At 46.0% G+C, this 15,668-nt stretch overlaps 1 protein-coding gene across 1 annotated transcript in view; it reads right to left on the reverse strand.

Annotated features, from left to right (window-relative positions):
- The window catches only part of LOC138520881 (guanylyl cyclase-activating protein 1), a 118,220-nt gene that overhangs the window by 65,711 nt on the left and 36,841 nt on the right, over window positions 1–15,668 (reverse strand). The window contains exon 2 of the mRNA XM_069633294.1: window positions 2,242–2,391. Within this exon, the coding sequence (XP_069489395.1) occupies window positions 2,242–2,391 (150 nt within the window). The remainder of the gene's footprint in view (window positions 1–2,241; window positions 2,392–15,668) is intronic.

Genomic DNA, 15,668 nt, shown 5'->3' on the forward strand with positions numbered 1-15,668 from the left:
TCTGAGGAGGGTATCCTGAAATCCAACATGGTTCCGGTCCTTGAGGTCTTCCGTTGGATAACCCTGCTCTAAAAGATTCACAAGCCCCAGACACAATCATGACAGGTGCATTCAGTTACAGCTGTAAGAGGGTAGCTTAAAAGAAGTTTGTCCAACAGGACCTCAAGCAGTTTTTTTATGATTCCAGTGATCTCTGTAAATATGTGATTATACATTCTCTGATTGCTAAGAGTACAACATGAACGAAAACTCTTAACACACAATAAAGGACTATTTAAATTACGTGCACTCTCAAATTTGGACACTCGCAAATGTGCATCATTACACACACACACACACATTTTCACACTATTACATTTGAACACTCACACAGTTGCATGTGTACAGTCACGCACAGTGCTAATGGCAGCAGTGTGTGGTATAGATCCCTGTGCCATAACATGATACTCTCATTTTAGGATCCTAAATTGAGTTGCCACACCCTAGGATTTGTTTTCCCCAGTTTAATTGTTACCCCACTGTATTTTGCTCCGTAGCATACTAGATGAACTATTGCTCCACGGAATTCATTGTTTTTCCCACTTTAACTCTTGCCCCCTGTATTTTGCCCCTTAGCTTCCTCGGATACGTGTTTGCCCATTGCAAGGATTGTGAGCAGCAACACCAATACTCTCTTCTTCACACCCAAGCACACTATACGCAGATCAACGATGCCACTCCAACACAGCAATTTAATATCCATCCCTACAGAATTCAAACAAGAGAACTCTACAACTCTCCAACCAACTTGCATTGCACCGCCCAGCAAATACATCCACGGCACCACGGCCATACAAGGCTCTCATCTGGTCATACATGCTTCTATGCCCTTGACACGGACCACTTAGAAACAGACCTACCTAGAGAAACTGGGTACTTTCAAAGCCGCAGAGTACCTGAAAACCATGCAAATGGCCGCCCTCTGTGTTAAAAATCCCAGTACCATAATGTAACATAACCTCCAGCAGGATGGTAAACAAGCAGCCTGGCACAGAAGAGGTTGCAATTCTGGATCACTGCAGATGCAACCAAAGTGATCAGACCCGGAAAGTGGAGAGGAAGTCGCCACAATCCTTCTCAGAGAGCCAGGAACAGCTCTGGATGCTGGAACCCAAGGCAGACATTACTCATGTGAAAAAGTTGACGATATCAGTGATTTCATTAAAAAGGGAGGTTTTAATACAAGAGGTCCTATTCAAGTTCAGACATTTTGCTTGTGAGCCGTACACTCCTGAACCCTATTCAATGGTGCACGATCACACGCTTGAGGCTTAGACTGAGGCTTAGACGGTCATCGGTCATTGTGTTCTAAGGGTCTTACTTCAGAATTCACCAGAGCAAAATGCATGGATGAGGCTGAGACTGAAGACTGCAGGAAGGCTCTTCAGTCTTCAGTCGGAGGATTGGACACTCTATGGTTTGAGGTTTAATGTTAAAGGCTATTTAAGGAGCAAACAAAAGACATTTGGATCCCACTTTTATCTCCAATGGGGTGACTTTTTTTTAGCTGAGAACAATATATTTCACTGGAAAACCGGTATATCTATATAATACATTCTTCTTTGCAAGTAATTTATGCAAATCAAAAGATGCATTTTATATTAAAGTTCCCCTTCAAATCAAGCCAGAATTATATGAAAGGTCCTTCCTGTGGCACTTCTTTGGAAGTAGTGGCCAGACTCATATGTGTCTGCTGTTCCGTCTTGTTTGTTAGGAGTGATTGTAGTCCCTTTTCTTCTTTGTTGGAGGTATTCACATGTTTTTAGGGAGTACGTGGCTGCTGAGCCACTTGTTGTAGAGATGGGTGCCCGGGATTCTTTCTCTTTCTCTGTAACTTGCATTTCTCCAGATGTTTTGGGCTATGACTACCATGATCCCTCACCATTGACTATAGTGACCAGGACTAATGGGTACTGTAGTCCAGACATATGGAGAGACAAAGTTGCAAACCTCTGCTTTAAAGCTCTGTGAACATACAGGCTGAGCAGCCAAAACAGCTGCAAGACGTACTGGTCCCCGTCTGTTGCTAGGTGCCTGCTCTTGTGAACCCCCTGAGGATAGCTCAGGGGCAACGTGCTCGCCTTGGAAGCAAGAAGACACGAGCGATACAGGTTCGATCCCGGGTCTGCACTTAGAAACCTCTGGGTATTAAGCACGTTATAAATAACCTATCATATCAGATCATGTCCTATCATGACTCACCTTGATGATATTCAACAGTTCTCCCCGGTCGATGCAGCCGTTGCCATCCACATCGTAGAGTTTGAAGTACCACCGCAGCTTCTGCTCCACTTTCCCTTTGAGAACCAGGCTCAGTGCTGCCACATACTCCATGAAGTCCATGTACCCGTCCTGTGGGGGTAAAAACAACCTTAATACTTCCGGGCAGCACAGCGGCACAGCAAAGGGCCACACAAGGCATTAATAGGAGTTAAGAACCAGTAAAAAAAAAAATTATGCTGGATAGCCCTGTCACGAATATGTAGCCCCTCCTACTGAGAACTAGAGAGTATCACTCTTGGTAAGCCCTGTGATGACCTCGACCTGACTGAATCGACTGATGCTACACATATGTGATGTGGGTGGATGATCTTATAGCATGATAGGGAGCTTTGGAGGAGTGTACTGCATGTAGCAGTTATTGCCTTGACATGAGTGCTGCTGGATAAACTAGTGAGCATTGCATCATGGAACCTATGTTCTGTAACATGCAACTAAAGCAGAATATGGCAACTTCAGCACAATATCAGATAATAATGTCCCCATACATAATGTCTTAGGGACAAGCCATTGGCGACATTATATATGGTGACATTATGTATTGCGGGGATGTCCCCTGCTCCTCTTGTAAAAACACAAACAAATTTGGGGCTGGCAGGGGTGTCCCCTGCATGTTTAATGTCATAATGTCTGCAAAAAATGGCAACTTTTTTGTCAGGAGACATTTTTGTGGGGACATTATTAGATGGAACCCTACAGCACATTATATTCTGTCCCTGTTGCTTACCATGAACAGAATACTAGCGTGAGTGATAATGGCGCTTTTCAAAGCTTCTCTCGATGGTTGCAGCAGTAAAACTGATAGACACAGCTAAGCCACACTCATGCCATCTCTAGTAAATGGCCCACTTACTGTGACCGCTCATTCAAAACGCACATCGCCAAAAAGACCCAAACAGCATGCTACCACCTCACACTCCTCTGCGATGCCAAACCTTTCTTATGAAACAAGAGTTTCAGAACAGTTATCACAGGTCTGCTCATCTCCCAACTTGACAGTAGCGACGCGCTGTTCATCGGGGTCCTAGATGTCACCTTGACCCTCTGAAAACCAACCGGCAAGCTCTGTCACAAAACAAAGACAATTCAACCACATAACTGGCATCTTCGAAGAGATGCACTGGCTGTGCTTTCAAGCATACATCATGTTCAAGACAGCCTGCATCAGCTACAAAGCAGTCACCATCCAAGTGCCATTCTACTTGGCAGAAACAAATCACCATCTCAGGATGCCAAAACAACACCAGTAACCACAACATGGTGTGATGCATCGAAGGTATTCATCCCTTCTGCCCAAGGGGGAGCATGCCCCTTTGAAGCTAGGTCAGTGAGCCTGCGCCGCAAGACCCTCCCTACGGGTTTGGGCGAGTGGGACCTCACTAGGAGAGACTCCCCTTAGAGGACAAGAACTCCCGTTTCTGTGAGGAACTCCCTAAACCTCATAACCTAGTAGCATACATGGGACTAATTGCTACAAAGACTAATCTACCACATACTTGTTTGGCTGAAGGTAATGTTGGAACCTACCAGCATGAAGCAGGAAATGGGATTATCCCTTTAAGACGACATGCATACGTAACTCAGACGAGTGGAGGCAGTTGGAGAAGCAGAGAGTACCCTATGCTTGGAAAGCTCCCTGGCGTGAAATCCGCTGGAGGAGGCGGACAATATAACAGTTACAGACAGGGGTCAAGTCCCAAAAACTAACGTGGGGGGACTCATCAACAAACGCAATGGGATGTGATGTCGCCAGAAATTAGCGTATCGAGGTGAGATATGCACATTTCATTAAATTGGCTTTGCATAACCACTCAAATTGCACAGAACACATGGCATTTGCCTTTCTTAAAATCATCACGCAAACAAAACCAAGAGAGGATATTTTCTTCTAATAGTGTTTTTGAAAATGGTAAAAGGTGTGCATGTTTTAAACTCCAAGAACCAATATAAATTTTTTTCCTGGAACTAGCAGTACCTGAATGGGATATTTTACCTTTAGTTGTTTGTTATTTTTAATCAGGTTCTATAGTGCAGTGGTGAAGGGTTTGGCATGCAAACCTGACGACTGCGGTTTGATTCCTGAGGTTGAATTTAGTTAATAAATTCAAAGAGGACATTCAATGTTTCTCATTTTAGCTGGGGGGACTGAGTCCACCCTCTGAAAAAAGTGGGAGGACTCCATCCACCCACGTGTACCCTCGACTTGACCCCTGGTTACAGAGCCAGTGACTTTTGAAGAGCAGCTGAATGCCTGAGTGAGTCGCTAGAGACCCAGTGTATCCAACAATGGAAGAACAGTTGTAGTGCAGGAAAGCCGAGCCCTGCTGCAGGTGATGGTGAGACCACGCCTCTATTGTGGTGGATAAGGCACCCAAACAAAAACGGTGAAACCTCTCGAGAAGGTAACTGTAAACGTGAGCAGCTTCCAAGATGCAAAGCCCATGTATGCCTGAGGAGAAGCTGAGAACCGGAGACCACGGAGCATGTTGAATGAAAGAGTCATTGGGAACACAAGCAACTTCCCAATCGACTACTCCACATATGGCAGAAAGACAGCCAGAGATGAGGACGCAACAAAGAGAAAGAAGGAGAAGCCCAGTACCGGAGAAGAGTACCCTAGAAAATGCAAGAGCCCACAACATTTCCCAGCCTGTAGAGAGGTAACGGGGAGAAAGGGAGAAGTTGGAGGGTCCCGGGGCAATGGAAGACGAGAGGAGGATCCCGTTCCAGTACTCACGAAGAGTTACTTCATTTAAACCTATGTATTTGGAATTGTATAAAGCTGAGAAGAAGGGAATTGAATAATCCTGGATGGGAAGTCTAGGAAGGTTCCAAACCAGAACCTAATTACAAAGGAAAGATACTATATGAGCAACAAGCTGCAAAGATGAGAAAATGTGACATAAAGTCTGGTAACAGAGGAGGAGAGACTATGTACATCTGGAACTCCATTACCCTAGTGTCACATGGCATGCAACGTGTCACGTCCATCATAAGACATGGAAGCCATCCAATTGTCATAGGGATTGAATCCCCACTCTCCTGTGTCAGAGCGCTCCTCAATCTGTTTGTATGTGAAGTAGCGCGATTGTTCTGACCCTCACTTTTGGATTACCCGTTCCCCGACCTCGGCGATTGTTTCCACTGGTTTCTGCATTGCTTCATGGATGTCTGCTTTTGGTTTGGATTTCTGGTTTGGATTGCTTTGCCTTCTCGACTTTTGGATTGTTGTTCCTTTTGGACTGCCCTGTTTTTGGATATACTTTCATGACTTTTTCTCCTGGAACTTGGTACTTTTGGAAATCCTTCCTGGGGACCATTCACATGACTTCTGGATAACTGCTGCTTCCAGCTTTGAACCCTTCAGCAAACCCACCTTGTGGTCTTCAGGGTGTCTCCTTCTTGTTTCTAGCAGGAGCATTGTTAATCAAAGTCCAGGTAAATCCTTTAGTACACACACACACACACACACTTATTAAGGTGAATTGTGCAGGTCATTACTTGATAGTTGATTCCTTGCTTTCTCTCTATGGAGCCAGGATGGAAAAGACTGGTGACGTGGTCACTTCTTTTACCCTTTGCCCAATACTCTGGCTAGTGCAGTGTTCAATATTAAGTCGTGACTGGCTAGTAGATTGGGAGGAATGTTTCAGGTCATCTGAGAGTCTCGTCTGTGACAAGTGAGCAGAAACCACAACCAAGCTGAGAATAGACTGTGGGAGCTCTAAAACCTTCAACCAACAAGTTAAGGGAATATCATGATGAAGGTTGGCCTAAATACTGTGTTAATGGGAATATCGAATCAAAGAACGTTGCAGAGGAATTACAAGAGTTAATTCAAGAAATAAAGGGAGACTATTACTGAAGATTTTGCTAGATAAACAACAACCAGAATAAAGGCATTGATATAAAGAAGCTGTCGGAAAAGACTGGTATAGCAGGAGAATCAACCCAGTATCCTGGACCTGTCTACATTTCGATTCTTAGTGGTAGTGTCAGGCTAGAGCTAGATTTGGACGCAGGACTTTTCCTTCTTTGGGACTTCCTGACAACAGATAAGCAGCTTTAGTTCCTTTCGATAGGTGGGGAATCCCCTTTAGCATAGAGAAAGTTAGGCCGTTCTATTATCATTTTAATAAAAGTAATTTGGAGAGTCTGACTCCTTCTTCCGATCCACCACAAAGTCAGATTGTAAAAAAGAACTGCAAGAGGGAGTAAACAGGGAGATATGCCTTTTCCTGCTGCATAGATACCATAACTAATAAAAAGTTAGGCTGTAAGGCTACCCCTCACCCCTACATTTCAGGAAGAACCTAAAGACCCCACTCTTCAATTGCTGATCACTCCACCCAACCCTACTTCTCACCCTCCAGAGCTCCCTGCACCCCCTGCTCACAAGAACCCTAACTACCTCTGCTACCTTTTCACCTTACCGTTACCTTTGCACCCTACCGTTAACCCCTTTGGGTGCTCTACTGATTTCCAGCTATGATTGTGCTTTATAAATCACATATACACAGATGTGTCTCTCTGTGATTGTTTCACAGATGCCGCCCAGCAATATTGCAATATTGACACTCTTTTAAACTACACTTTACAAGGCATTCCTGTCCTTTCTAGGCACTACAACGCTAGAATTTTAACTCTCCAATGTGATCTTAGTAAATGTGTCAAAGTCAGAACGATGAAAGGTGGCACTGGCCCAGCCAGAATTGTATCCCTTGGCTGAAGATTGCCCCCAGATCTATGAAGCAAGGACTTGACTCCATGTGCTATTATGCATTCACCTAATGTGAATAATAAAACAACTAGTTAAGTTTGTAAAATAATGCATAGGACTAGGGCAGAAACTGAAGAGGTTCGTCAGGTTTATCACTGAGTGAACAGTAATGACATGTTTTATTTGACAAAATAAAAAAATCTTAATGTAGAAGAAATTGTTACAGATAGCCACAAGTACACACCATCTCTCAAAGACTGTTCAAGGGTTTTTATTAGAAGAATCATAAAGGGGCTTGATAAGGGTGGTGTCGCTCTCTATCTAGTGCAGGCCTTTCCCACCATAGCCCAGGCTTCCCTCAACCCCATTATGGTCTCTGGAGATCGGCAACCCCTACTAAGAGTCAGCCTGTCTGCTGGTGATAGCCGAAGTGATCTTCTAATGATTTCCCTCGTGGAGCAATCTAGGTGGCTCTTAACCTAGGTCCCAGACACTCTAGGCCCCCACGTGGTCCTTCCCTTGCATGCCCTGGTACTCCTCGCCCTGATGCTCTATTCTGCGTTCCCCTTTCTTCTACTTTCCTTCCCTTTTCTCTCTGATTCTCATTTGTTTTCCCCTCTACACTGCTCTTCCCCTCGCTCCCTCCGATGTTCTCGTTCTCTCTTTCTACTCCCCGACTCTCATTACAACTATTCTCCCTTCTCTGAAACACTCCTCCTCTCCCCTCCTATCTCAAAACATCTCCTACACACCTCTTTACAAATTACTATTACACTCCCCTCTCCACAATACTACACCCCCCCTCTGCCCTACTACTCTACTCCTCTCTCCACACTACTAACTCACTCTTCCCTACTAATTTCCACTACACTACATTCCACCCACATCTTATCCCACAGCCACTATTCTTCCATTCCCTCAGTCCCCTTCTCATTCACTCCTTAATCTCCCTCAAATAGCCCACTCACACACCGTGCAGGCATACTCAAACCCAAGTACCACTTTCTCCCAACAACCAATACCTCACCTTGCACACTCTTTCAGCAATCATCCCCAGCTCCTCTGCACCGTCCTTCCTCCACTTAATTTCTTGGTCCACCTTCTCCTCCCTCGACCTTAACCAAATAACCCACACCTTCCGGTTTGCGTGCCCTTTACATCCTCCCCGTTTCGTCTGCTTTTGCTCTTTCCCCCACCTGGTTGCCTGGGCCAACTGTTGGCTGTCTTTTCCCCAGGGGAGGTGTCATGGGTGAGCAAACACTAGTCCTTTTCTCATACAGAGGTCCGCTGGCTCTAAGCATTGATGGACTACCACAATCACAGTCTATATCCAGGTTCAAGTTGGGGTTTTTCAAATTGTTGAGTATGCCAATGTTGCCAGAGGGACTGCTCTGAGTCCCTGTCAAAGGTAAGTGAGCTTGCATGGTGCGTGGATATTTCTGGAATGCAAAGAGGACCACTCAGCCTACTCCCTGCCTATACTCTCCGCACTCTGCAACTAATCCAGAACAGGACTGAGAGACTTGTCCTTGGCCTCAAGCCCTGGGATCGTATCTCTTCAGCTCTGAAATCCCTCCACTGGCTCCCAGTGGATGTGAGGATTATTTAAATCCATCTGCATTGTCCACAAGGCTTTCTGGGGCCTGGGTCCAAAATACCTTCAACTATCCCTCTGTAAATAGCTCCCCTCTCGAGCCCATAGCTCCTCTTCCTCTAACTCCCTCAGGGTCAGTCGTTTTTCACAGAAACGAGCTGGGGGTAGATCTCTGTCTTCGGCTGGGGCTTCCCTTTGTAACAGCTTCCCTGCCACCTTGAAACTTGAGGAGAACCAACTCTGGTTCGGGAAGCACCTCAATACTTTCCTCTTCGCTTCTGTCTTTGCCCCTCTTCTCCCCTGCTGATCTGTTTTCTCTTAGCACCGTGCACCTGGCCCCCCTCTGTCCTTTGGGCCCAGCTACCTGCTCACCATGCCACCCTCCTGCACTGCCTCTGGGCCATCCCTTGCACTGGGGTCTGTATCTGTACCCATATAGTCCCCCACCCACTTCTTTTCTGCACTTATCAAATATACCCTATCTGCTTAACCTACAACTTGCCACTTGCTGGCTGCACTACCACCCTTATTATTTGTTTTAACTTATTTATTTATTCTGTTCTCTCCCCTTTTCCGCACTTTCCACCTCTCCCCCTTCCATGCACTTTCTCCCTTTTCCCTTTCCCATGCACTTGCGCGTTCTCAATGTCAATGGGCCTAGTAAGACCTTTGTTTTGTTCTCCCCTGTTCCCCTCCCGTTGTCTGGTCGCGCTCTGAAGCACTTGTGTACAAGTGCGACATGAATAAAATATAATTTCATTTCATTTCATTTGTGCAGTGCAGGCATGGCGCGGGGAAAAGGTGGCACTAATTTCATGTAAACAGTCACAAGTAGAAGGGATAGAGGCTCACCCCCTGTGACCCCCTTACCCCCCAATCTTCACACCCATGCCTCTGGGGCATGTCTGGCTCTAGCGAAAACCCTGGTAGGTCTCCCACCTCAAGCTGAGAGGGTTCTCCATCCCCTTTTGAAAAGGGAGAAGGAGAGGGAGAGAGAGAGGGGGCAGAAAGGGAGGCAGAGAAGGAGAGAGAGAGGAGGAAGACGGAGAGGGAGAAGCAAAGGTAGAGAAGGGGAGGAAGAGAGGGGAGAGAGAGTGGGAGAGGGATGGGGAGGAGAGAGGTAGAGGAAGATGTGTTGGGTAAGAGGGACCCCAGACCAAGGGAACTGGGAAAAAGGTCCCCAGAAGTGGAGAAGAGACCCAAGATCTTGGGGAGAGAGGGGACCATGGTGTTGGAAAGCTGAAACTGGAGATTTGGAAAAGAGACACCCAGGAGACTGGGGAAGCGAGAAACACATGAAGTTAGGGAGAGAGGGGTCCAGGAGGTCGAGAAGTGAACTGGAGGTGAGGAGATGAGTTAGGAAGGAGGGGGCAATGAAGGGCATTGGGGAGGTGTCCGGTGAGAAAGTGGTGAGGGCAGTCAAGGAGGAGGGGGGCAAGGTATGCACAGGAGGTGCTGGCTAGGAGGGCTAATGAGAATGTGGCAATAATAGGCAATGGAGGAGGCCTGAGATGTCACATACATCATAACTCACTTTTCAAGAGTGGCCGACATGTTGTGTACACTGCCGCTCTGACAATGTTATTCAAGTGCTCTCTGAATGCGCAAGTGCGGGCGTGCAGTTAATGCTCAGCAAGTGAGCCCGCTGGAGACGTCGCCTGCTTATTGGGAAAGTCTGTTTGGAATGTGCTGTGCTCGTTGCTCAGGTGTACCTGCTACTGTATGCAGCGCTAGTAATGTGTACATGCCGAACATGACGTCTGCTTGAGAAGTCACATACCTGACATGCTAGTGCATTTTTTAGATATCTCACTACTCAGAAATGTTACATGTCACGTGCTGGCTTTTCCTGTTTGGCAAACCATTAACACCAGACATTACTTAACCTCTGCCAGACATGAGAACTAAAAACAGCCTTTAAGTGGAATGTATACACATTCTCTACAGTTCAAAGCCTTCAAGTGCACAGGTGCCACCAAGAGAAACATATGGAGTAAAAAAACAATGAAGCGCTTTCTTCCTTCGGCTGCCCACTCACGGGTTAAGTGCTAGCACCCACCTAGGGCAAGCCTGCACTTTGAGGCCATACATTGACTTCTACCAAAACAAGATCATGATATCAGCGCCTCGAGGATGGAGAGTATGAAGCACTATATTAAGACCTAATGGCACTACGTTTTAATCACTGGAGGTTTTGCTTTCTGCTTGCCTCAATGAAGTAATGAGAACAAACTTGAATTAAAAAAAGGTTCAAATCTCTCTTCGGGTTCTGAAATGGTACTTTTTTTTCATTTATGGTGGACCTTGGAAAATTATAATGATATTAAATGTTGTTCAGATTCTGATAAATGTATTATTTAGAAGTTGAAAATATGTATTCATTTCGTTGTTGGTTAGTTAAAAAGCTCCTAACACAAGTAAGTGCCTTCTAGGTGCAAGGGAAGAGCGGGACGGATAGGGGGTGAAGGAGACGCATTAAGGGGATTCTGGGAAGGACGTTGTAGGCTGCAAAGCGAACTCATTCTCATTTGCACAGAAGCCACATTCCTGCGTTACAAAGGTTTCATGCCCAAGCGTCCATTATAACTTTGGAACGTTAGATTTTCCATTGAGGACTATTAGGCCAAAGCAGGCCTTAACTGCTGATATAAGCCCCGCTCTTGCCTCACAACCTACGTTCCACCATTGTTCCTCTGGAGGGCGCTGTGCATTCTACTACCTCTCATCTCTCAATATACCAGCCACCAATTTCTGTTGTTCCCCCTACCCGGTTAGTGCGCCCTTCTGCACTTCCTGAGGCTGGCTTGGGTCTCAGCAGAGTGGCACAGATGCTTCCGCCTAGGGTCGCTGCACACCTTTCCTGCTTCCCCAAAGTCCTCTCTGCCTTCCAGGGGCGTAGACAGGGTAGGGCCTGAGCGGGCGGTGTGTGGGCATTTACAGGTGTTAATGTCACTGCGGTGGGCCATCAGCTACAGGCCCCACTTGTTAGACAGTCCTGGCTACGCCTGCCGCTATCTTATGTCATGTGTCTTTTTATGTGTCTTCGGTCTCCACCCACTGGTCCTCGTCTTTTCTGTGGCCGCCCCAGTAGAGTGGTCTCTCTGCCCCTGCCGATGGCTTTCTATTCAGTCGCCCAATCACCCCCAAGTCCTTTCTCTGTTTCACCCACTGTCATCAGTCCCCGCCTTCCTCTGCGTGGCCCACGTCACATTCGCTCCTGGCAGCACAAGGCTGAGTCCCATTTCTTTTCATTTCCTATGTCTGCAATCTAATTCTATCGCCTGTGTTCTCATTTAATCTCCCAACAGTACAATGGCATTATGGTCTGACTTGTGGAGTCTCTGATGAGTGTAATTTCCCCCCCTAATCTCTCATTCAGCGCTCTTGGCTTCACTCTGTGCCCTTAACCCAGGAGCGGGCCGATAACACACGTTACAGCCTGACAAGTCGAGCTGGAATTCCTTATGAAGACACGATCGGGCAGACTTGAATTGGCACAGAAAAATCTGCAGATTTAGTTAACCAATGGCCTTTTTGGCAAGTGGAGTTTTGAGGGACTTCCGGGTTTTTCAGTGGTCTTAATTGTTTTCAGCATTTCAGGGACTGTGCTATACCGGTGGAAGTGGTAGTGGGGAGCAGTTTATCCTGGTATTGGACAGACGCGATAAAAGGTTTGTAAGCTTGAGTAACTTAGTAGATAATGCACACAGGGTTTAGTGCTCATTTAATTTTTCACAAAACTGGCACCATTAAAGTGTTTGTAACCAAGAGTCATATGTACTGACTATTTGCATTTTATCATCATAGAGTTAGACGAAATCTGTGAATGGTTCAATTACTCTCTGGACTCCTCCTCCTCCTCTATGAATTATGACGCTGGAACTTCCCCGGCAGAGCGTCAAAGCCCCTCTTCTCTGTTGGAGTAGTACTCAGTGTTTATCAGTGGCGTCGCCAGGAATCAAATCTAGGAGGGGCACAGAGTGGGCCAAAGACAAAAGTAGGGGGGCCACAGACAAAAGGGGGGGGTGCCTATGAAAGGTGTGTGATGTCACAAGTACTCCTGCAGAGAGGCTTTTGTGCACACCAACTACCCACACCCCACTGCACCTCCCCTCATGTTTAAGGTTCCTGCATAACAATAACAGACATCAGGTTGCTCCTCTATGAAGTATGATTTATAGGGAGTTCCTCTTTGCGACAGGAGTCCATGCCCCCAAGGAGGGAGTCTCTCCCAGTGAGGTCCGCTTGCCTCTACCCCTAGGGAGGATATTGCGTAGCAGGCTCACCTCCTTAGCCTCACAGGGAAAGGCCCTCCCCACGGCGGAGAATTGACTGAATCCCACGATTCATCACATACCCTTTGCCTTTATTTGTTGGCATCCCCCTGCTCACTGATGGGACATCGGCTAAGGAAGTCCACATTTCCTTGTTCCTGTCCCTTCCAGTGTTCCAGAGTAAAACAGAATGGTTGGTGGTCTAAGAACCATCTCATATCCGAGCGTTAGTGTATTTTCTTAAACTCATCTATGCAATGGAAAAATGATCCGTGACCAGCCTAACTGTTCTTCCAGTCAGTTAATACTTCAGATGCATCACTGCACATTTGATGGCAAAGGTGTCCAATTCTACGGTGGTGTAATTCTGCTCCCTCAGAAAGAGTTTTCTACTTGTATACAATATGGGATGCTCTATACCACCGTACTCTTGTGATAATACTGCTTCAAGACCTAGTTTGGATGCATCAGTCTGCAAAATGAACTCGCGGTTGAAGTCCGGGACTTTTAGGACTGGTTCACTGCATAAGATGTTCTTTAAGCTGTTAAACTGCTTTGGTCTTGAGCGTCCCATACCACTTTTTGAAGATGGGCATTATTGAGCTTGTTGGTTAGTCGAGCTGCTATGGAGGAATCATTTGGTATGAATCTCTGATTGTGCCGCGTCAGCCCTAAAAACGCATGCAGTTCTCTCTTGGTTTTGGGCAGAGCAGTGTCTTGTACCACTTCAACCTTCTCTCTTTGAGGCTGTAGCAAGCCATCACCCACAAAGAACCACAGGTACTTGACGGCTGACTGGGCTAGGTGAACTTCTTGGGATTGGCGGTCAGTCCTGCATTTCTTAAGGGTCTGACGATTTCAGGTATGTGGAATACATGATCTGCCCAAGCCTCACTGTAGATTTCTATATTGTCAAGGTAGGCCACACAGAAATGGGAGAATGGTTGCAAGACTTTATCCATTAGTCGTTGGAAAGTGCCAAGTACCCAATGGAGCCCAAAGCATAATATTTTAAATTGAAATAACCCCTGAGTGGTTGAGCAAGCAGTTTTCTCTCTATCCGAGGAATTGAGAGGGACTTGCCATTAGCCTTTAGCCAGGTCAATCATGGAGATACCTTTGATGCAGCTAAGTTTGTCAATCAAATCATCTATCTGGGGCATCTGATAATTATCAATTTGCAAGATTGAATTCAGCTTCCGGAAGTCAATGCAAAATATCCACGATTTATCAGGTTTTGCAACTAAGACTATTGGCGAAGGCCAGGGGCTTTCTGAGAGCTCTATAATGTCTGTGTGGATCATGTTCTCTACCTCTTGTTCTACTATTTTCTTTCCAGGCTCAAAAATCCTGTAGGGTCTGAGATTTACAATTTTCCCTTGAGGTGTCCAGATATTGTGAAAGAAATGTTTAACTCTTCCTGGTTGATGTACAAAGACATCATCAAATTGAACTAACAAGCCTCCCATGTCTACCTGTTGAGACAGAGATAGGTCAAAGAAGATCAAAGTGTTTTATTGCCCTACCTCAGTGAGCAGAGTGGCTTTAGTCATAGTGGAATCTTCGATGGGATCTAACCTCCCCTCTTTCAAGTGATTCAAATGATATCATTGTGTTTTCTCTCCCGGATCTTTTATTGGCCAAACCATTTGGACAGCATTGTGTTACCTGTTATGGGTAATAGCGCTAAAATGTGTTAGCCTACTGAAAAAGAACAGGAAACAGCCTTCTTATCATAATGGGTCTTCTGATACTCCTGGGCCTGTCCCAGATGTTTTCGGACAATCTCTCGGACTGTGGTCATATGCTGTTTTAGATTTTGAGCTGTCTGCGAAATGGGTAGAATGGCTTCTTTCCTCTTGTCCCATATCTTTCTAAGCACATCGACGACATCCCATGGTTCTCTCCCGTACAGCAGCTCAAAAGGAGAGTACCTCAGAGAGGTCTGAGGTGTCTTTCCTAGGGCAAAAAGGGCCACAGGATCATGGTGTCCCAGTTCTTACCATCTGTTTCTACAAGCTTCCTTAAAATCTGCTTAAGAGACTGATTAAAATGCTCGACAAGACCATCGGACTGGGAGTGACAGAACAATGTCCTCAGAGTCTTTATATGGAGGATTTCCTTTACCTCAGACATGAGGCGGGACATAAGGTGGTACCCTGATCTGTAGAAAATCCTACTCGGTAAAGGAAAGAAATTAAGTGTTTCTGGATTTGCTGCCTGGTGTTATTTCTCAGCGGAAAGGCTTCAGGATATCTGGTGGCAAAATCGACCATGAAGAGAATAAATCGATTCGCCAGCTTAGATGGTACTAGGGGTCCCACGATATCCATTCAATTTCTGCAGAATGGAATGTCTAGGATAGGCAGAGGATGTAAAGGGGCTGGCGGAACTAAGATAGCTCAGGTAAATACAACATTCCTAACACCCCAGGGCAACAGAATTTTGGTGTCATTTGACTCTGGGTCTTTCCGACTCCTTGATGCCTGGCTGGCAAGTGGGGGTAAGCCAACTCCAGAACCACTCTCCTGTGACTTCAGGGAATTATAAGGTGTGATCTGGGTTTTCCTTCTGGAGTAATACCTCCCCTATATAGTTGACCTTTCATTAAAAAAAGAACGTCCCCATCTGATTTGTACCGTCCTCCTCTGGGATGATTTTCGAAAAAGGCCTGTGTCAACATGGGGTCGCTTCTCTGGGCAAAGGCTAAGTCAGGTAGGAGACCGATTTCCTCAGTTTCCTGTGAGGTCTATTTTTCTTA

Source organism: Ambystoma mexicanum, chromosome 13, assembly GCF_040938575.1.
Source record: "Ambystoma mexicanum isolate Mex_15411 chromosome 13, UKY_AmexF1_1, whole genome shotgun sequence".
NCBI lineage: Eukaryota > Metazoa > Chordata > Amphibia > Caudata > Ambystomatidae > Ambystoma > Ambystoma mexicanum.